The 22,346-nt window shown below is 31.2% G+C and overlaps 4 protein-coding genes across 5 annotated transcripts; all 4 read right to left on the bottom strand.

Moving 5' to 3' along the window:
* Positions 1-163: 163 nt before the first annotated feature.
* On the bottom strand, positions 164-4,152 carry LOC123686440 (inosine-5'-monophosphate dehydrogenase). 2 transcript variants are annotated; one of them, XM_045626580.1, is made up of 11 exons: positions 3,898-4,152; positions 3,341-3,423; positions 3,237-3,285; positions 3,016-3,117; positions 2,827-2,955; positions 2,615-2,770; positions 2,172-2,550; positions 1,880-2,119; positions 1,665-1,821; positions 1,453-1,596; positions 164-1,394 (listed from the first exon to the last, which is right to left on the bottom strand). In XM_045626580.1, exons 2-11 carry the CDS (start codon positions 3,421-3,423, stop codon positions 1,289-1,291), a joined length of 1,545 nt encoding a protein of 514 aa, XP_045482536.1. In that variant the 5' UTR covers positions 3,898-4,152; the 3' UTR covers positions 164-1,288. The 2 variants fall into 2 exon arrangements, with proteins under 2 accessions (XP_045482536.1, XP_045482537.1); XM_045626581.1 differs by lacking the exon at positions 3,898-4,152 and adding an exon at positions 3,731-3,875.
* Positions 4,153-4,939: 787 nt separating this feature from the next.
* Positions 4,940-12,264, bottom strand: LOC123686439 (rho GTPase-activating protein 39). Its single transcript, XM_045626579.1, has 6 exons — positions 12,010-12,264; positions 11,652-11,953; positions 10,709-11,026; positions 9,848-10,437; positions 8,109-8,361; positions 4,940-7,217 (listed from the first exon to the last, which is right to left on the bottom strand). The coding sequence occupies exons 1-6, from the start codon at positions 12,027-12,029 to the stop codon at positions 6,754-6,756; spliced, it is 1,947 nt and encodes a 648-aa protein (XP_045482535.1). The 5' UTR covers positions 12,030-12,264; the 3' UTR covers positions 4,940-6,753.
* Positions 12,265-15,368: 3,104 nt separating this feature from the next.
* On the bottom strand, positions 15,369-21,537 carry LOC123686441 (5'-nucleotidase domain-containing protein 3). The gene is made up of 9 exons (XM_045626582.1): positions 21,064-21,537; positions 20,777-20,952; positions 20,036-20,260; positions 19,844-19,978; positions 17,663-17,817; positions 17,412-17,598; positions 17,121-17,261; positions 16,893-17,044; positions 15,369-16,652 (listed from the first exon to the last, which is right to left on the bottom strand). The coding sequence occupies exons 1-9, from the start codon at positions 21,197-21,199 to the stop codon at positions 16,448-16,450; spliced, it is 1,512 nt and encodes a 503-aa protein (XP_045482538.1). The 5' UTR covers positions 21,200-21,537; the 3' UTR covers positions 15,369-16,447.
* On the bottom strand, positions 18,198-19,876 carry LOC123686442 (protein SHQ1 homolog). Its single transcript, XM_045626583.1, has 2 exons — positions 19,747-19,876; positions 18,198-19,708 (listed from the first exon to the last, which is right to left on the bottom strand). Exon 2 carries the CDS (start codon positions 19,593-19,595, stop codon positions 18,270-18,272), a length of 1,326 nt encoding a protein of 441 aa, XP_045482539.1. The 5' UTR covers positions 19,596-19,708; positions 19,747-19,876; the 3' UTR covers positions 18,198-18,269.
* Positions 21,538-22,346: the final 809 nt, after the last annotated feature.

Below are 22,346 nucleotides of genomic sequence, written 5' to 3'. Positions count from 1 at the left end.
TGAAAATAAATCAATTATTCAATTTATATTTTCAAATTGATACTTGATACCTATAGATGGTCCTTCCATTGAAATATCAATAACTTCAAAACAAAAATTCTATTTTTATAGGGAAATGTTTCCTAGGAAAAATGTTATAGCAATGTGAATTAAAAAAAAAACATATTATAACTGCTGTACTTTATTTCGATATGGAATAATTTCATCAATAAACCTAATATAAAAATATCTCAAATTTCAGTAGTGGCACAATTCAGTTGGTTTATACAAAAATATTTGCTTTTATTCAGTATTTACAATTGAAGTTTTAATTATACAATATATGTGATGGTTCAATTAATAATAATTGCAATTAAATAACATGTGAAAATATCACGTAAAATAATTTTCCAAATCTTTTCTCACGAAAAATCTCATCATACAATACCAAAAACTATAATTCATATTCTCCAATAAGGACTTTCAATTATAATATAACAATAAAATATTTCCACATAAATATCCTGTCGGATAATGCTTAGTATTCGAAATATAGAGATTTCTAAAATATAAAACCAAGAGTATCCAGCAATATTTTGAAATTCCATCTTAATTTAAAAAAGGTTGATCAAAAAAGATATCAAATTGCTTACATCACTTATTACCTTCAATATATGCAAAATACAGTTTTTCCCAAATCTTTCAACATTACAATGGTTATTTGGGAAATTATTGGTTACTTACTAAGGCAGTAGCCTCTAACTAAACTTCTTATACAAGAATTTAGAGACCTATAAACAGACACAGAAGCTACACTTACGATAAGGAACATAATGCTACCTCGATTCAACACGGGCAAATTGTGTCCAGCAAGATTTCAAAGATCTAGCTTATAATCCATTTATACTGGACAACTTTTGACCTAATTATCAACTACTGAAATCTATATCATATGAAAAAAAAATGCATAAGGAAGGCATTATTACTTCCAACTCACTTCACGGCCAAGAAACAAAAATTACTTTGAATATAGAAATCAAAATTAATGCAGATAAAGGTAATAATGTATATGACGACCCTTTAGTTACAAAACTTCTTTTTGAAAACAGAGATATTATTACCTTCCTAAAAGGACTTAATAATTGAAAAACTTAATTTAAAATTTTGTAAGTTGACAATTAATTTCGTCGCGTGAATTTCAAAATGAATTCCTAGAAAATTAGATAATTTCGATATTTCATGTCATGGTACTTGACAAACGAGATTAATGAAAAATGACCAACTCCATCTATATGGAATGTATTGTTCCTCAGAATAATCTCTTCTCATATGAGAACAATCCATGTACATTTCCTTCCAACTGAGCTGATTCAGTCCTGAGCTCAAATCTTAGTTCTTTGTCATACATCATTTTTCTAAAAAAAAAAAATTTTTTAGACTTCATAGATTTGATGCTCAGAGTTATAAACTTACCTAAGACCATGCAGGGATCTTGTGCCAATATCTTGGCAACTATGTCTTATACCACACTGCAAATATGGTACGAATCTAAGCACAGAACCCTTGTCTACAATACTTCCACTTACTCCTTGGGCAACTTTCATTTTATCGACTTCACTGAAAGAAAAATTTTTGATTGATATCTAAGTAGAAAGTGTTGTTAAAAAGCAGAAATCTCTACTTACTTGTGGAAATATCTGTTCATTGCTGAACCCATAGCATCTCTCCTATCCATAGCTTCAATACTACCCATACCCCTGTATTTCTTCAGTCTCACGCCATCAGAGAAGAAATATTCACCAGGGGCCTCCGAAGTTCCAGCAAGTAGAGAACCCATCATTACTATAAAAAAAAGGAATTGATATATACCTAACTAATCAATTAAATTTATATAAATTACCTGTTGATGCTCCAAGAGCTAATGCCTTAATTATGTGTCCTATTGAAGCAATTCCTCCATCTGCAATTACAGGTACCCCAAATTGCTTAGCATACTGAGACACCTTGAAAACTGCTGTAGCCTGAGGCCTACCAACTGCCATAACTTCCTGGGTGATACAAATACTACCACTTCCCATACCTACTCTTAAAGCATCTACTCCAACATCAATCAGATTTTTAGCTTGTTTAATCGTAACAACTGTAAAAAAATTGTTAGCTATCTTATTTGCCTTCACGAACAGAACAATTACCATTTCCACCAACAACCTGTAAATTTGGATAAGTTTTTTTAATGAATTTAATCATTTCTATCTGGTATGTTGAATTTCCTTGAGAGGAGTCAAGTACCACAACATCAACACCAGCATGTACCAACAGACTCAATCTATGTTTGTCTTCTTCTCTAGTGCCAATGGCAGCACCAACTATTAATTGTTTGTTATCATCTTTCGAAGCAATAGGATAACTTCTTGCTTTTTTCAAGTCTGTCCTAGCCATCAAAGCGACCAAATTCCCCAAAGAGTTTACTATCGGTAATTTGCCTTTCTTGCTTTTCTCTAATATAGCATTTGCTTCAGACAGAGTAACACCAGCTTGTGCAGTTACCAAGTTATCCAATTTAGTCATAATCTGAAAATGAACGAAATCAAGTCAAGAAAAAAGCCCTCACCTGGTTTTTCGAAGAAGTACTTACAGTTTCCAGCTTAATCCCATCTCCATTTTCTTCGTCAACAAAATCAATATCTCTTGATGTTACTATTCCTACAAGTTTACCACCTAGCTTTCCATCTTCCGTTATTGGAATACCACAAAAACCTTTTTCTTTTTTCACTAGGAGCACATCTGCAACCTTTCATTACTTCCTTGTGAGAATATATTCAAAAGCAGAGCAAACATTATACTTACCGTATTTGTAGGACACAACACTACAGGATCATGAATAAACCCATGCTTGTATTTCTTCACTTTCAATACTTCATTTGCTTGATAGGTTGGGAGGCAGTTGTGATGTATTATTCCAATACCTCCACACAACTGAAATTTTTTAAATGAATATTGACTTAGATGCATTCAGCTACTCAAAATAATACTTACTGCCATAGCAATAGCCATATCTGCCTCTGTAACAGTATCCATTGGGGATGACACAAGGGGAGTTTTTAAATTAATTTTTCTAGTCAAGGGAGAAGTAAGTTCCTGGAAAGCATGATAAAAATTCTACTTAAAAATGCGAAAAAACTGAATAAGTATTAATGTTACACTAATACATTTGTGATATTTCAATTTATATAATTCAATGTTTAAGAATTACTTACAACTTGATCTGGGGCAAAGTCTATGAATCCTGGTAATATGATGAAATCACTGAAAAACGCGCATTTAGAAAATCTAGAAATCATTAAATTTTCATTCTACTCACTTGTAAGTCAAACCATTTCCTGTGGAAATCATCTCTTCTGCAGACATACCATCTTCAAGTGAAATTGTCTTTGAGTCACCCATCTGAAATTAAATTCGATATTGTATGTAAGAATAAAATTAATACAATAATTTCTTGATAAAATACCTAAATGGCAAAGCAATATTATTTTTTATCTTGAATTCAAAATTTCAATATCCGAATTTTTCAAATTATGTGAAAGGATGAAAAAAATATTGAATGCGGCAAATTAGACTAAGTCATTAAGACATTGTGTCGCAAAATAGTCATAGGAAGAAAACCACACTTTTGTTTATAACACAAGTCTGAATATTTTTATAAGAGTTCTGGATAATTTATGGCATAATCAAAAATATATTTGTAAATTACCGTTTGATGAAACTACAAACACTAAATGAAAAACACCTTTTCGCAAGTGCAGGAAAATGAGAATAATTGTGTTAACACGAGAGTGAATCGATTGAATTTACACTACTTCCGGTCAGTAATTATAAATGGATTAACCAAAGTTGATTAAAGGAAACATTATCATTTACCTTGCTATTGATAACAAAGAAATCGTAGAAGAAAAATCACACGTGTGCAAAAGTTAGGTTAACCGGAAAAATCAATATTTTGTAAAATTATAATAGACTTAGAACTGAGGGGAAAAAAATTGATTTTTCAGAGATACAAATTGAATTGAACAAACTGTTTCCAAAAAATATTTTCTTATCAGATTTGCAACTGCTACACGCGAAAGGAGAGATAACAGATAAATGTTTTCTTTTTGGCAAATTTTGGCAACTAGAGGATGAAGTTTTCATTTGAACTACGTAACATGAGAACCTCCTGATATTCAAACTAAAAAAGATACCAACTAAAGTGAAATAACATTAAATATTAAAAAAATCAACAAACTGAAAGTATATTATTGAAAGTCAATTGCCAATATATCAAATATTTATTTCCTATAAAGTTGATTGCAATTAATATTTCCACAGCACAATGCTAGAGGGAGCCCTTTCTCATTTGAATTATCATTTCCCGGTTTCCGAAGAAATTTTTGGTTCTGAATACAGGGCAACAACATTATTTTATTACTTTATAAAGTTACTTGATGAATCTATAAACTTATTTCATCTTACCACTATTAGCATTCCGAAATTTGTTAATTTTGAAACCACTGCCTTCTTAGTACTTTTTAGTAACTTTAGTACCATTCCTACTGATTTTAATGAAAATCATTGGTTGATATCAATTTATTTCTGGGGTAGATTCAGAGTTGAAATAGAAGGTTTTATTGGATTTAAAAATTTCCCAACAACTGTGGAAAGAAAAAAATATGATTCAAAGACACAACAAATAGATTCTCCAGTCAAAACTAGATGATAAAATGAAGAAAATCATTAGTTTTTAATGATAGCCAATCAGTAAATGAATGAAATGTGAAATTACAGCATTCAAATATAATTGGAGAGGAGGCGAAATAATTATATCATTTTAATGCAATTTCTTTTGAATTTGGAACCAATTATCGAAGTGCAACACAACCTGTGGACACAGTTGTTTTTAGCTTAGTAAAATAAACGAATATAATAATTTTCATCGAGATTTATTCGTAATTAAAACAACATATAAACCTAAAAAGATTGACAGTTCAATTTTTTATAAGTAATAACTAGGACTAGTTAATTTTCCATAATACTCAACAAAGAGAAAGCCCTCTTTATATCATCATTAAATAAAATCTGAAAAGTTTACTATGAAAATATACAAATCTATAATACAAATGAATATAAAATAATAAGCAAATATATTGTCAGTTTTTAATAAAGTTTATATGTATATTGTGGAAAGCTATAATGTTTAAAGGAAAAATTTCAGTTGATATTCACATACTAAAAATGATGACAATGGTAAATTTACTCCAAATCTTCAATTGGCGTCTCAAAAATAGACGTTGAATTGATAATAGATCTGCATTAATGAAGCAGAAAATTTTCTAAACAAACTTCGCCATGATATGTGAGATTATAAAGGAGTTGCATCAGATCAAATAGGGCTCATGAGAAAAATTGAAGCATTGCGATATTTTTAAGGTAGTTTTCCAAATATTTAAAACATTCATCAAGCCTGTTCCTCATAGAATTCTCGAAAATCTGACAAATTGTAAAGAGAACAATGAATAAAAATCTAATTCGTGGAATTTAGAAAAATTCAATTATTTATTACTAAAACTATTACGACTGAAAATTGTTGAAATATGTAGCATTTATGAAAAAATTTCGAAATATTCTTTGTCATATAATTATTAAAACAAAACAGATAAAATAACCTGTGAAAATTCAACAATATTAATGAAATATAAGAACTTGCTCACAAATTCAGGAAAAAAATTATAATTTGTTCTACAATTCAGCCTGTACGCAATACAAATTACCTCTAAATGAATATTGTATAAGCTTTGGAATAATTGCATGAAGAAACAATATCGATTATTTGGTTCTTTTGGTGTATTGATAGAAACACCATGTTCCTCTAATAGTCACATATTTTGAAATCTATATAATTCTCTTTTAAATTTTGAACATTTTATTCCTTCTACAAGATGGCTCAAAAAACCTTGAGATGGGAGGTGATAACTGCTTCAAAAAATGCTAGTATATTTCAACTTCAGTATGTACAAGTCTTAATAGCCTCTTCAGCTCACATAGAAAATGTGTTTTAAATTTCCATTACATGCGGTTTTTCGATATTTGGTCAATTTGTGAAATTTTTTTTGTTTTTTGGTAAGGAACGTATACATACCACTGTCAAAGTAAAAATGATGCAAAATTTTCCACCTGAAACTAAAATCGTACTATCTAAATGTTTTTCTGATATTAGTCGAGTCACCTTGAATATATCATTCAAGTTTAATAAATAATATTGCTGGAAATACTTGTGGCGATATATCTTCTATTACTTCTGTTCAATATGAACTGTTAAAGGTCCAGTAAAGAATCATTTGTATTTTGTAATAAACCAGCAAATGATTCATAAGTTTTTCTAGACAATTTAAAAATTATGTGCAAATTATTGGCACTTTGGCAACAAATTAGAAATGTCAATATTGGCAACAATACATACACCTAAAGGGTGTATCTCATTAATTGAATTGTCGAAATTTATGATGGATGAAATCCTAAAAATTAGAATACAAGATTGCATTTATCGTTTTGAGCTTAAAAATTTTCGAACCCAAACAAGAAATCTTCAAAAACCTGCTTATAATTGCTTATCTACAATGAAAAGAAAGTGAAAAATCAATAACACTTTCAACCCTTATTGATTAATGAAACCTATAATTTCTATTGCATTATACAAAATGTACTGCTTCATTATATAAATACGTTATATACAAGTATAGGTCACATCATATCTCTCACACACTCGGTATCAAGTTCTTGTATTAGATATCTCATAAAAGTCATTTCTTTTCTTGCATTATCGAACATAGTGCGTGGATCACTCGCCATACAACGCAGACAATTTGGAGCGAAAACCATGGCCAAATTGGAAGCATCCATCTTAGTATGCTGTATAACATCTGGCTTGTTAAAAGTTTGAAGAAATCTTATCAGATAACACAATACTAATCTGTGCAATGTTGGTAAACGTAATACTAGATCACAAGCTCTGCGTGGTGTCATTGGTTCAGCTACACACTCTGGATAAAGAGAATCGGGTATTAGAGGCTCATACAATTCTCTCAGCCAGAGCTTCAACAGATTTGCCGGAACATGAGCATCGCTAGGTTCGCACAGTTCCCATCGGTCCATCTGAGCTTTCAGTCTGTTCACTTCGTCAACATCAGCTGAGACACGAAATATACCTTGAACGAAAAATTTACACTTCATCATTCAAGCATTTACATTAGTTTTTTTAAGCATTAGCTATACCTGTACACTTATACAGGGTGATTCACCAGGATGGCCTATTAAACGTTTATGGAAAACTAATCATAATTTTGAGCTGACAATTTGCATATTGGGGTTTGAGACAATGATCTTTCTCCCTAAAATATTTCAAATCTCTACAACTTCCGGTTATACCGTAAACAGACTACTACTTCCTTATTTCAAATGGTACACCCAGTATATTATTGCATCATTAGATAGCAATTTTGATGCCAATTTCGGCAATATGTCATAACTTGGGTTTTTACCCAAGTTATGGACTCAACGATTCATGAGTTAATGGAATTCTTACGAAAAAAATGGTGACGATGAGGACTCACATTTTTTTGAATATTTCGGCAGAAAAGGTTTTTTTCCTAATTTTTTTCCTTTTTCGATTCTGCAAATAAGTAGTATTATAAGACTGTTTGCTGCTTGGACCAAAAATCTACACGGTGTTTAGAAGAAGATCATGAACTTGGATAACTAAAATTCATCAAAACTCAAGATTTTCGAATTAAAACCTATATTTTTTATTATTTCAGTCAATTCCGCGTACAAAAATAGTGGGGGTTACTTAAGCAAACCCTATACCTAAAATGAATATTTTAAGAGTTATCGAGGAAGAACCTTAAATGAGGAAAAACCGCAATTCCTCACTGTGTGAGTCTGTGACTTCCGGAAAATACAGAACGAAAAAAAATGCGATTTTTACATTTCATGAATTATACTAATTTTTTTTGGAATTGTGAAAAAATGTTTTTTGTTCAAGCCTCCAATAAGGAATTTTAATGTGATTCATCAGAAATTTTGTAATATTGTATTACCTTCAGTACTTAATCCTTGCAGACGAAGTACTTGTTGAGAAAGCTCAACTTGAGGCCAGGGAAGTCTTCTGTTCGGCCAACGACTAGCTTGAAGTTGCAGAACTTCCCTCAAAGTATTACCAAACAAACTTGCTTGAAATATTTGCTTTCTAGCGGATTCCACATCATCAATCTGGGGTCTTCTAGCAGATTTTTTTCCACCAGCACCAATCCTTTCTAGTCTTTGACAAGCGACAGTTGCATAATGGTTTACCTTTAAAAATAATTAATATTAAACCAAACCATAATTAATATTATTCTGAAAATAATCCCTATCCATAAATTTGACCTTTTGAGGTTAAAGTGATGAAAGACTCAGAAGAGACAGAATTGAACACAGGTATCATCCGTGAGTTCGAGAAATATAGAAATCGTGACAAAAATACATAACAGGCCAATTGAAAAATCCCCGGTCTACCATCATAGTAAAAGATTTTTTTTGGCAAAATTCGATTTTATTATTCAACCTAGTTGCCTTCGAAGGCGATACAGCGATCTTTCAACTTTTCGATACCATTTTTGTAGTACGATTTGTCTTTCGCTTCAAAATAGGTCTCAGTTAGGGCGATTACTTCTTCATTGGCGCTAGATTTTTTTTGAGGTCTGAAACAGGAAAAAGTCGCTGGGGGCCAGATCTGGCAAATACGGTGGATGCAGAAGCAATTCGAACCCCAATTCATGCAATTTTGTTATTGTTTTCATTGATTTGTGGCACGGCGCATTGTCTTGATGAAACAGGAACTTTTTTTCTTCAAATGAGGCCGGTTTTTAACGATTTCATCCTTTGAACGATCCAATAACGGTATATAATAATCGCTGTTGATGGTCAGGCCCTTCAGTCAGGCAGGAGGTTCTCAATGAATATTATACGTTGCGCATCCCATAGTACTGATGCCATAACCTTGACAGCTGACTGTTGTGTTTTTCCTTGCTTTGGATTCGGTTCATCGTGTGCAGTCTACTCAGCTGACTGCCTATCGGACTCCGGAGATAAATTATTTAGCCATGTTTCATCCCTTGTCACATATCGACGCAAAAATTCAGGTTTATTGCACTGAACAGCTTCAAACACTGCTTTGAATCATTAACACGTTGTTGCTTTTGATCGATTGTGAACTCGCGCGGCACCCATTTTGCACACAGCTTTCTCATGTACAAATATTCGTGAATGATATGATGTACACATTCAGATGAAATCTTCACAATGTCTGCTATCTTGATAAACTTCAGTTTACAGTCATTCAACTTTTTGGAATTTTTTGTCGGTGACAGCCTCCTTTGGGCGTCCACTGCGTTCGCCGTCTTCGGTGCTCATTTCAACATGTTTCAACTTAGAATACCAATCAATGATGGTTGATTTTCCTGGTGCAGACCAGGGAAATTCTTCATCAAGCCAAGATTTTGCTTCAACTGTATTTTTTCCCTTCAAAAAGCAATATTTTTTCTCCACACGAAATTCTTTTTTTCAGTCTTTTTTCAAATAACAAAAGTAGCTACACTCACAACGCAATATCTCATAAACTAATGGTAGGACTGATGTCAAATTTTGACACGTATCGTTTGAAGGTTGGTACTAACTAAAAAAATCATATGGACTTAATACTAGCACCGCCATCTGAGCATCAGACCGGGGACTTTTCAATTATCCTAATAGCGCTCAAAAATTATATTAATTATAAACAGATAGAAGTTGATCTTACCTGAACATGAATAGGCCACCTATTGACATCAGGAAAAACTCTTGAGAAGGAAGGATCTCTGTGGCGATTCAGGTAACCAAGCAAAGCTGGTTGGAACACCGGGCTTGGAGGTACAAAAGATAATGCAATAGTTAAAAGTTCCCACCCCCTTAGCAACGATTCGCGCCTTTGATTATCCGTAGTTTGCCTGCATAACTGCACAAAAAGTTCATCTCGAAGTAGTGGTTGTGCATGCGCTGTTCCCAATATATCCATAACTAGAGAATTCAGGGAAGTTCCAGGCCTTGCCTTCCGATCCCCCATGTACATTTGCACTTGTCTGAACATCTCTAATGCTTGTCTTGCAACTGGTTTACTGGATGCCAGCAAGGGTCTCTGAAGACTCCTTTCCGACCAGCTGAGAAGATCACGAACACTGGCCTTTCGTCTGAAGAGACCCCTTCCCCCAAGATTCAGATTATCAGCAGCAAATTTTTCCATATCAGCTTCTCTTTCTGGTTGCAAAGGGGGCTCAGCAGATGGTTTCAAGGCTGGAGCTGGAAGTCTGCTGTCTTTGGTATCTGTTTCTTTATTTCGTGGTTCACTTGAAGCTAGTTGAGAAAATTAAGGTTGAAGTATCAAATAACGTCAAATAGACTTCAAGAAATTAACGCATTCACTTATTATGAAGCAATCTTGTGCTCATGAAATACAAATGGATATTTCTTTTCATTACAATATATGACTGTTGGAATGTTGGAACTATAACTGAAGAAAGTAGTTATTGTCCGAGATCCAACAAAAATTAACTATTTAAAATGGTTGTTAAGTCATGCATTAATAACTTAGAGCAGTGAATTTGAAAATTCTGTAGCCACCCACCTGTTGGGAGATTCAAATATTCTACAGGGCGATGAGATAATCTATGAGGTAAATAGCTGCCTTCCGATTGATCAGAATCTTCATTATCCGGCTCATGACCTGTTAGAGATTCACTTCCGCTATCAGAATGTTCACTATCAGAATCACGACTATTGTTCAACAAGAAATGTTCAAGGGGGAGTAGATGAGAATCATGCCAATTGGAATAAAGAGGTGCTTCAGCTCCATGTTGACTAAAACTACTACTTCTGCATAGATCACTAGACTTTCTTCTAAGTTGAGGAGTGCTAGCAGACAAGCTCAGCATCTGACCCTTGCCTAAAAAAATATTCAAGATAATTCACCATAATATAAAATCAAAACATCACATTAACGAATTACAGGTTTCAGACCAGAAATAAATTTCTTTCAGTAAAAAAATTGTTCATAGTTCATGATTTCATTCAGCTGAAATTGACATAATTTCTCATCGTTTGTGATATAATTTTAGATTTATATTTTGGAATTATAGTCACTACAGTAATATAAAATGAAGAAAATAATTAGGAAGTCATTGGTGGAAAAATTAGTTCATATATTCTTTCACTTTTATAAAGAATATTGTGAAATTTTCAAAGGGTTCTAAATGTTCCAATTCAAAGAAGATAATCCTAATGCAAGTAGTTTAATGAGAATATGAATTATAAATCATCATAAAAAACGAAATCTAATCAAACTAAAATAGTTCAATTTCTTTTTTCCTATTTATGTAAATCTTTATGACTGAATAACACCCACCAAAAGTTTTTAAACTCAGTGAATTATTGTATTTATGAAAGAATACGTTAAATATAAAAAAATCATCTAAAAATCCATTGACTTTCGACAAGACACAGGATGAATTTTAATAATTTGGGATTGAAATCAATAAAATATGCTGCTTTACTTAATACTAGCCACTGACCTGTTTGGGTAGACTGATTACTAGTTTGTGTCGGAGTACAATCTGTGTTATGTTTCAGAGTTTGAAGCTTAGCCAATGGTATAATATCGCAGTTAGTAGGCTTGTGCCATACAGTACGTTGTGTTGTGGCATTATAGTAATAGAACCTAGCAGTATTTTGATCAAAGAGTTCCCACCATTGATTTGAATCTGTACGTTTAACAGGTACTCCTTCAGGTGGGTCCCAAACACATTCTCCTGTAGCTAAATTGGCATACATATGTTCCCCAGTTTTGGGCTCTATTATTTCTACCCATTCTACCCTGAAATGATAATGTTTATTATAGGGGTGTGTCAATATATAATATCGATTGAATACCTGTATGAATTAGAGGCCATTTTTTTCACATATTTTTTAAAATCTTAAGATACTATCAGAGGAAATAATGGTCATTTATGAAGTCTTAATTTACAGATAAAATATTTCATATTCAATTGATGCAGAGATGAAATCCCTAAAAGCATGTTAAATTTGCAAATCTTAAGTCTAGTACGGACACTTAATGAAAATTTCAAAATTGAGGATAGTAATCGCCATTTGTTTATAATAGTGTCAACTTTCAACACTGGGCACGGTATTCAATATTAAGTAAGAGTTTTTTTTATACCATTTGCTCTCACAAAGACGAATGACAGATATGACATCCAAACATATTATTACGAATAATTATTTTATTCATAACAATTTCAACAAATATTTCACATTGCATCTGATGCGTGTCCCTCTTTCTTTTCAATTTTGAGCAGAAATTACGGTATGATAAATACAAAATGACAGGTCATAAGAAAATCTATGGTTGAATATTTCTATGAATTTATTTAGTTACCAAAATATCCGCTTAAAAGCGATCGCCATGCCATTTGCCATTGTATATTACTCAATACATTGAAACCTTTAGCTTTAAGTAACGATTAGCGAACCTTATTTTAAATTACGATCCCAGAGATCAGGTACTAATTTTTAATTAATAATTTAAATTTATCTATCCTGTATATTTCTCCTTGTAAATATTCTTGTATATATAATTTAGGAAAATAATAATAAAAACGCTGATAAGCATATGTGTTTTATTTATTTTAAATTACGTTCAAGTGATCGTAAAGCGAGCATGATAATTATAAAACAGTGGTGTTCTCCCTATAATTCGTATTGGTATTGGTCGTCTTCTGTAACTACTGATGATAATGAACCTTGATGATGGAGTTTCATTAGGAGTTAAATATTCATGTTACCCTGGATTTCTACCATTTCCTCAATTATGAGGGGGTGTATCGTGCATGTCATTATTAAATTGAATATGTTTATTAGTCGACCCTTTAAACTTGAAATTTTTTTTTAGTTGAAAACTTTTCGGACAACTCACATTTTTCGAATTTTTTGTCGCATTCGAGACAAGCGATCGCAGCGCCAAATTTTCAGTTCAATTTGTCCAACTTCATCACCTACTAATTTGAAGGCTGGAAAATTTCATGGGTCTAGACCTAGGAAGTTTCTCGAATTTTTTTTAACTGGTTTTTTTGTGAGGAATATCGATTTTTTCTTAGGAACGGCGAAATATGATAACACATTTTCAACGATTAAAACATTTGAAAATTTTCGAAATAATATGGAATTCTGGATGTTTTTAGGATTCTGAGAAATTAAGTTTATACATTTTTTGTAAACAATTAAATTTGATATTTTCCTCAAAAATTGAAATACCATTGGCGTTAGAGGGTTCTCGTAGATACGAATCCTCCAGTTGAGCAGAACAGTTGAAATCTGAAGAAGAATCAGTCTTCTATTGAATTAATATAATTGAGGAAATTCTGTAATTGTAATTCTCAGGTAAAAGAAAACAACTACATTGACTTCCAATGCAAAGGAAAACCAATATCAGGAAGAAAACAAAAATTAGGCTATCATTCATATTGTAAATTCACATAGGATACTATGATCAAAATGAAAATGAATGAAACCATACTCTTTATTGGTGAAATTTTAATCAAAAAATTCAACCGAATTGTATCATATTTCTTCAATTTTCATTTGTCTCTGGACGATGAAAATAAAAAAAACCTAACATAAATATTTGTTGAATCATATTTTGTCGTACAAAAGAATTCCTAAAAATTAAAATCCACCACAAAAAACAAGTTCAAAAAATTTCCTAGGTCTATACCCATGAAATTTCCGAGGCTGCAAATTAGTAGGCAATTCTTACGTTAGTTCAGCCTTTTTCCGCAAAAGTTGGACAAAATGAACTGGAAATATGGCGCTGCGATCGCTTGTTTGGGTGGCGACCAAACCTCATGAATAAATTTGGGGTGACCAAAAAGTTTTCAACCGTATACAGGGGTCATCCAATAATAATTTAGAACTAAATGAATAAATCATGGAATTAACGATAGGATTTTTGTTTTGAAATAGTAATGACATAAAAATTCAAAATTCTAACCAGTTGGGAGAGTTGTGGTCGTAGCAGACCTAATTACTATTCGTTATTAAATTGATTATGATGAGAGCAAGATCCTTAATCTTTGGATGAGAGTGTATTAAACATCCACGAAACATAAATGACATCCTCAAAACCTCAAATGAGTGTAAGAGATATGATCAGAAAAGACCATCGGGGCATCAGGGTGTTAATACGGCTACGGATTATTAGACAACATTGGCCCAGAATTTTAAAATCAACTGTGAAATGTTCGACACTTAAAGCCAATGGTTCTAATGTAATGAGTAATATATGGCGTGGCGATCGCTTTTTAGGTGGATTTTTTGATAACTAATAAATTCATAGAAATATTCAACCACAGATTCTCACATCTCCTGTCATTTTATATTTATTTTTGTCATTAGATCCATTTGTTTCTGATTGACATTCAAAAACGGAGAAATGAACAGCTTAAATGTGTTGTAGTTCAACACAATTAGATGTTAAATTTTGCATTATTTTTCTACAAAATGTCTGTTTTAGGAAGAAACTGATTGCAGATAGGTATTCAGCTTGGACAATTCGTCATGATGTTAACTTTCGAAAGTGATTCGTGAACATTTTTTCTCTCAAATAATCCCAAGAAATTTTGAGTTTTTGTAGGAAGAAATTGATAGCAGAAAGCTTTTGTCTTAAAATTTTTTCATATCAAGTTTTTAAGTTGCCTGGGACAAACATTTTCGCCTAGAAAATGTATCCAAAATATTTTATAATTACATTTTAAGGAGAAACTTGAGTGCCGATGGTCAAGGCAATTCTTTATATTTAAGCGAAAATTTTCTGTCACCAAAACACCCAAAGGTTTAATAGCCTCGTTTTTGCAAAAAAAACAAGGAAAAAATTTGGGAAATTGCCACCGATGATGGTAGTGTACCTTTTTGATTCTTTATTGAATGTATTTTTGCTGTGAATAAATGGTGACATTTTGAATATTTTTTTGGTGTGATTTTCCTTTGAAATTGAGAAATCCTATGCCAGATACCATTTTTTGATTATAATTGACAATAAAAAATCAATTAAAATTTTTAAAAATCATCCAAAATCTAACTTGATTCGAAATTGTTATGGAAAAATCGTTAATAATGATTAATGAACAGTAATAATTTTTTGCCGAACAAAGGAGTTCTTATAAAATCCCACTCAAAATTAGAGATATTTCTTAGGGAAAAATTCACGTCATATATATACCATTATACAGAGAAAACATCTTCAATGTATAATTTGAATAAAATTGATTACCCAATGAATTCACATTAAGTAGAGTTATTATCATTCTTCAAGATATGTTTATTGATACAATATTTTACATAAATTTAAAGAATCATATTCAACTACATTATTGTATATCAGTTTTTTTAAATGTTTTCCATTACTTGAATACTTCTGTTCAATAATAATAAAATGTGGTACATATCACTAAATTAAGACTCTAAACGATTCATTAGACTACAATGTGACTCCAAAAGACTCTTGATAAATTCAAATCATTTTACTGCCTATAAATTCTTGTGTTAATCCAAATAATTGATATAATTAAAATCTTAAGGGCAATTATTTCAGCAAAATATAATATAAGTAACATTTGAAACTAGCTATTTATCACATAATTAGTAATATTGAGAAATAATTAATCTTCATCTACATTTCATTATGCAGGACCAACTAAAGCTTTTATAATTATATAGAATTTCATATTGTCCCCTACAAAAATTGTCACAGCTTGAACCTCATTTGTTTTCTTTAGCTTGCAATTTATTAATTTTAACTTCTAGGTATGTAAAGATATCGTCTACATTTTTCACTTTTAAGTACCAACTATATATTATTGTCACATTTTCTTTGGACACTCAATAAAATACACAGCCAAAATATTTCTATTCAAATGTTATTCACCCATATAAATGGATAAAGTAGAATCTGAAAATATTTTCTGATATTATGGAGGTATGGATTTTTAAAAGAAAACAATTCCTGACCTTCATACAATAGAAGTTTTAACAATAATTCCATTTAAGCTTTAAAATAAACTCAATAATAATTATTATTCATGAAACGAATAATAAGAAATCAACACCGTTCAAGAACAAAACTGGCTAAATAAAAAGACTTCATGGAATATTTCAGTCCATTTTTGAATCCCTGAGTTTTTTAATTTTATCGTGATTGTGTTCAAGGGATAGTGGTTCAGATAACTCAATCATTGCACTGTTGAAATGATCATTTTAAGATAAAAAAAATACTTAATATAAGTGAAATAATTAAAAATTAAATAATGGACTACTAAACAAAGTAGGAAATGTATTCATGTGGCATCACACCTCTCCTTGGGTAAAAGGTGTGATTTACTGAGTAATTCATTAAATTGCTTATATTCGATGTATATATATCTGCAAATCTAAATAGTCTTCTTGAAAAATATGTTGGATTGTGGTAGGTTCGAAATACACTGCCAAATTGTTCGTTGAATACACACTTGATATTATTCCTATGGACAAAAATTATCATGAATTTTATTGAATATAATGGAAAGTCAAAGTATGAAGTTACATGAGAGATGTACATAAATATGTCGGAAGCTCATAAAAAGGAATAACTAATAAGTAAATAATTGGTCTTTGAAGATAAAAATAATTTTGTTATTTATGATAGGAGTTTTTGAAATGTTACTTTTTCGAAAAGATGCATAGTTTACGAGAAAGCTGCTTTACTAAACCCGAAAACATACCTTAGTTTGTCTCTTTCCTGCATCCATTTCGATAAAATTACTTCTGCTTCTGGCCCTTCGTAATCTTGATGATCTTCAATGAGTTGAGTTAACATTTGAAGCCAATTCGCATCTTTCTTGAATTGTGGATTATTCAGTGTAGCTATTTCATGCTGAAATAAAAAAAAAAATTAAGTATTCCCTTCGAACATCTATAAAAATTCCTCTGTTCAGTTTCATATAACTCACCGTTAGTTCGTTTATGATTGCTCCAGTCCTCCATCCATGTTCAAGAGTAACGTCTGCCAAATCACTATAAGGATGATCACCGAAATAAAGAACTTGATGACCTCTCCAACCTGTGAGTTCTTGAAGCTGTTTAACAGTTCCCTGAAAACACAATTAAACAGTTACAACAGAGAGGTGCTAATCAATATTCAGTGTGCAAGAAATTATGATAAGCATAACATATGAATATTACGTTCAAAGGAATATACAAAATGATATTGATATTTGGTCGAAATATATTTAACTAGTCACCTCATAATATATGACACCTTTCTCCAATTTATTTACTTTATCCCATATGTGCATTCCACTTTGTTCATCGAAAACTCTGATAGGCCTGGATATATCTGTGAAGAATTTTGGTTTTCTAGCTTGCACTATAACCACATCAAAATAGTCCTTCCAATTATAACCTACTAAGTGCTCCATTCCTTTATTTCTAGAAAATGACAAAATCCTCAAATAAATTAAATTAAACAAACTTTATGTTGTAATGTACTCACACAAATTTGTAAGGGCTGTTAGTCACTAAAAATAGCTTTTTATCAGCTTCTTTCAGTCTGGCAAAAAGAGGTTTCAAATCATGAGCTTCAATGTATTCAGACACATTTTGAGAGACAATAGAATGCATCACAGGATGAGAAAATCTGATAGAAGCCTATGAATAAACAAATTAAAGATAAATGCATAGTATCATACAGATACTCACAAAAAATTGAGTACTTGTTACTAATACATGCTCAAAGTTGAAAATGTTAACTTTTCTTTTTAAAAAAAAAACTACTTTCTATAAGGTGTGATACACCTGACATTATCAAACTCCAGGTCTCAAAGAACACGTATCTTTTAGGTTTGTAATTTGGTGCAGTGAAGATAAAATAAAACTACTAGCACCATTCCTAATTCAGTAAAAAATTTTCAGAGAAGTTTTGATAACAGGTTTCTTATTGGAATAACCTTTTTGTTAATATTGATTACATAAACTTTGCTAATTATCATTATCAATGGGATTGAAAGTAAGAATGACAAAAAAAAAACTTTTTCTGTAATATGCATTCTATATTCAATGAAAATTTTAGAAATCAGGAATCAACAAACTCATCATTATCATTACTTTGTGGAAGTTGGATTTTTCTGTAATTCAAGTTCCTTTTCAACCAACACTAATTTCTCCGTGAATATTTTTTCTAAGTCCTTTGTGATTTCCTCTTCATTTTCGACTTCATCATCAGAATCTAATTCATTAACTTGTAACACTTTAGTCAAAAAATCTCTCTCAATCTCATAAAGGGACATATTCAAATCCTTTTTATCGATCACTATATCTGAAACTTCTTTCACTACATTATTCCACTCTTCTTCACTCCATTTTGCCATATACACCAAATAATCTTTTATGAAAATGTCATTTAGAATGTAGCGACACTCATCGCCAGAAAGAAAAATGTTGTAAATTTCCAAAAAACATTTCACAATGCCCTTTACTCCTAAGGCAAGAATAGTCTTCAAATCTGAAAGTATTTTATTGCACAAGTTAAAATTGCGGTATAATGGATATATCAAACTTCGTCTATAAGCGCTCAAAAGAGTGCTTTTTGCATCTTTAAAACCAATAAGCCATCTAAGAGAAGCAGATATCTCAAGAATAGTCCATCCGGATTCTGAATTTCCCTCAAAAGATGTGGTTCGGGAATCATAGCAATATGCAAATAAAATATCAATGAGGCTGTAGTAACAATATTTTCTTTGTTCTTCTGAAAGATTGTAGTTCTTGTTAGATAAATTTTTCAATATTTCAATTTCTGAATCGTCAAATTCCAAAGAGCTTTTTGATTTGGAACTCCAAGGAGACTCTAGATCTACAAGTTCCTGAATAAGTGATTCCTCTTCCACAAAATCAGCTATGTAATGATCAGCATTAAATTTTTGGCATTCTTCTAATCTCATTAACTTGAAACGTTCTTCTATATCTATCTTTCTAGGGTCAACTTTGATGATATCACCATATTCATCAATTACACGATGAAAATCATATAATCCTTTCATGGCGAAGCCATATTCAAATGAAGTTTCCGGAGTATCCTCCCACAAAACATTATGTTCATCATCCAATATCAATATCTTATCGGTTTTCTTTTTTTCTTCTACTGGAGCTAATAGTCGTGTAATGAGGTCTAAATTTTTGAAATTCTCCCCTGGTGTAGTTTTCCTCATTTCGAATGTTAAGAGTCCAGAGTCTACATCGTATTTAGAATTCAATATTTCACTGTCTAGAGACCCAGGTAGGTGCAATTTCAAATGATACGGTTTACAATAAAAAAATATCTCTTCACCCTCAACGATCAACTCTAAGTCTTTCAGTTTTATGTATTTGGCTGTGATTTGCAGAGTGACTGTATCCGGGGATTGAGACAACCTAAATAAAGGGATGATCATATCTATTTTTTTGTTCTTATTATTTCTTAAACTGAATATAAGATAAAAACTACTGAAGACAATTGTATTTTTTTGTGGTTATAAAAAACTAACCTTTATTCATTGATTTCAACCATAGACCTAATATGGATATTAGGTCTATGATTTCAACAAAGCTCTTCTTCTTCTTCGTCTGTATGTCAGAGAAATTGTCTCTCTGATGTATGCAGGAAAGGATAAATAATAAGTGATTTTTTAGTGTTGCTTACCTTCACATCTCTGAATAAAATTTCAGGGTGATAATCTATATGATTTCTTTCAAAATAGTCTGTAACATCACAAATGAGACACATTTCTGGCACAGAAAAAAGATCAGCTAATTGGATCATTTGAGATTGGCCATCCTGTAATTTGAAGTAATTTTAAATTCCTAACCAATTTGTTTTCCCGCTTTTCCTCACCGAAGAATTACGATTTCCTTCCACATAAGCAATTGGTAATATTCGATTTTTGTATAGCTGAAGGACTTCTTCGTTAGATAATGGCTTAAGTCCTCTATATACAGCTCCAAATTGGATCTGTAGGAAAGAATCCAATTTTATTAGGACTCCCTTTTGAATATCATAGTGAAGGCCCCTAACTGCAAAACCTGGTTTGTATTCAAGATTTGCAATTTCTTTGGGATACTGAAACAATTTTATAACGATTAATTCTGTTCCTAAGATCTAGGAATCAGTTCAAAGATCTTTGTTGGTTACTAAGGATGATATTATCAGATCAAAATATGATTGAGTTATAATATGTTTATTGCTATTTTCATTGCAATTAATGCATTCATGTCAAATATATTGAATTACAAATTTGATGAAATCCTAGTGTTGGATCTGAATTAATTTAGGGATATATGATACTGGAATCAGTGAAAGATGGAAGCTAAATCGATACATACCTAAGAAACGTACCTATATGGTTAATGGAAACTTTTATGTTAAAAATTTTCTGGAATTTTTGACTGGTATAATAATTGGAATAATTATGGACAATTATAAGAAACTGACTTTTTTCAAGAATCATTACCATCATCTGTTGCATAAGTATTGAAAGGCAGATTTTAATTTCTGACTGAATGGTTTCTCCTTTGACTGATCAGCTATATACCATAATAAAAATGTTTTCATAATTCAAACCTTCCATTTACTTACTTTATAGTGTTCTATCAAAGTTTGCCTTCCTAAGTTATATAGAAGATAGTCAAGTGAAGGTTTATAGCAGGCTAAAGTGTAGTCGTAGTCAAATCCATACACTTTCACTTCCTTTAAATCAAGTTCATTGCAGGCAAAAACAGCACTCGAATTAACATCTTTGGGCAGCTTCTTAGCTATAGAGAAAATTTGAGATACATATTTAACGTTGTGGTAATGGTAACCTCATAAGGCTCAGAATTGGATATCCGTATATATATCCAGTAAATTAACTTAATAGTACTTACATTCACATTTTGCTCTTACTGCTTTATATGCTTCCTCAAGTTTTTGAGATGAATTTAATCTGACAAGCACTCTAGGCAAAACTTTATCAGAAAATTTCGAGATTAATTGTTGAGAGAAATGCTTTCGTAGGATCATATTGTAATTCAGAAAGAAATAAAACTGTTAATTGGTCAAATATATGATCAGTAGTCCCCAGTTCATAACTTATTCATTGGATTGAGTTTTGTTATTCACATTACAACACGATCTATGTATATTGCAAAATAAAATGCGTTAAATCTATTCTATTTCTGGTGCAACATTTCAGAATTAGTGCCAAATTATACTGACGCTTAATATTGTGATAAAATTTCAAGACCACTTATTTATTTAGTATCAAAGATGCGCGTAAAACTGCATAAAAGTATTGTTTTGATTGCATGAAATATTCCATACGTGCAGGGTATAAAAAACTGAACGCGTTTGTTTGATTACTTTCCTATTGAGGTTAGGAAAATGTGGAAACTAAATTTTTTTCAAATTGAAGATGAATACTGAGATATATAGATTGTATTTGTCTTTCATTGCATTTATTATCGTGATAATATTTTTTTATTATTTGAACAATATTATTCAATAATATTGCGCATGCGCAAATGTGTTTTTGATTTATTAATTATCCAAAACCAAATGAATTGTATTGTTTTTTCGGTTCCTTTGAAATTTTTTGGATTTCCGAAGTAAATATTTGAATCAATTGTTTTCAGTATTTAAATAACTGCTTCTAGGGTATATTAACCCTCAATATATGCTTCTAAAAGCTTACTTTTCCACTTATGTATCGAATATCACCTTATAAAAATATCATAAAAAAAAACATGAAAATGAATATAATTTCAGAAATTTTCAGCCAAAAATTTTTATAAATCTCCGGGGTGCTTTTAACATATTTACTTGTTTTATATGATAGGTATACCTATTCTGATAAATTTTTGGTAAAAGATTCTATAAGACAAAAATTAGGTTTGATATTATTATTTTTGTTTAATTTTTTCAAAAGTATATGTATATAGGATATAATTAAAATTTTTTCGTTCTTCTCATTATATCATCAATAATTTATTGCTGCAAATATTTAACTGAAATAACTTATGTGGGTGCATATCCTCATGCAACGAAATGCTAAAAATTTTATTTGTTGTACCTACATAAAATGTGTTATTACGTTTATTATATGGGTTTATTGGCCATAAAAGCGTACATCTTAATGATGAGCTCCAAAGAAAAGGAAAGAAAACACCTC

Source organism: Harmonia axyridis, chromosome X (genome assembly GCF_914767665.1).
Source record: "Harmonia axyridis chromosome X, icHarAxyr1.1, whole genome shotgun sequence".
NCBI lineage: Eukaryota > Metazoa > Arthropoda > Insecta > Coleoptera > Coccinellidae > Harmonia > Harmonia axyridis.
This window is presented reverse-complemented; position numbering and strand designations above follow the sequence as displayed.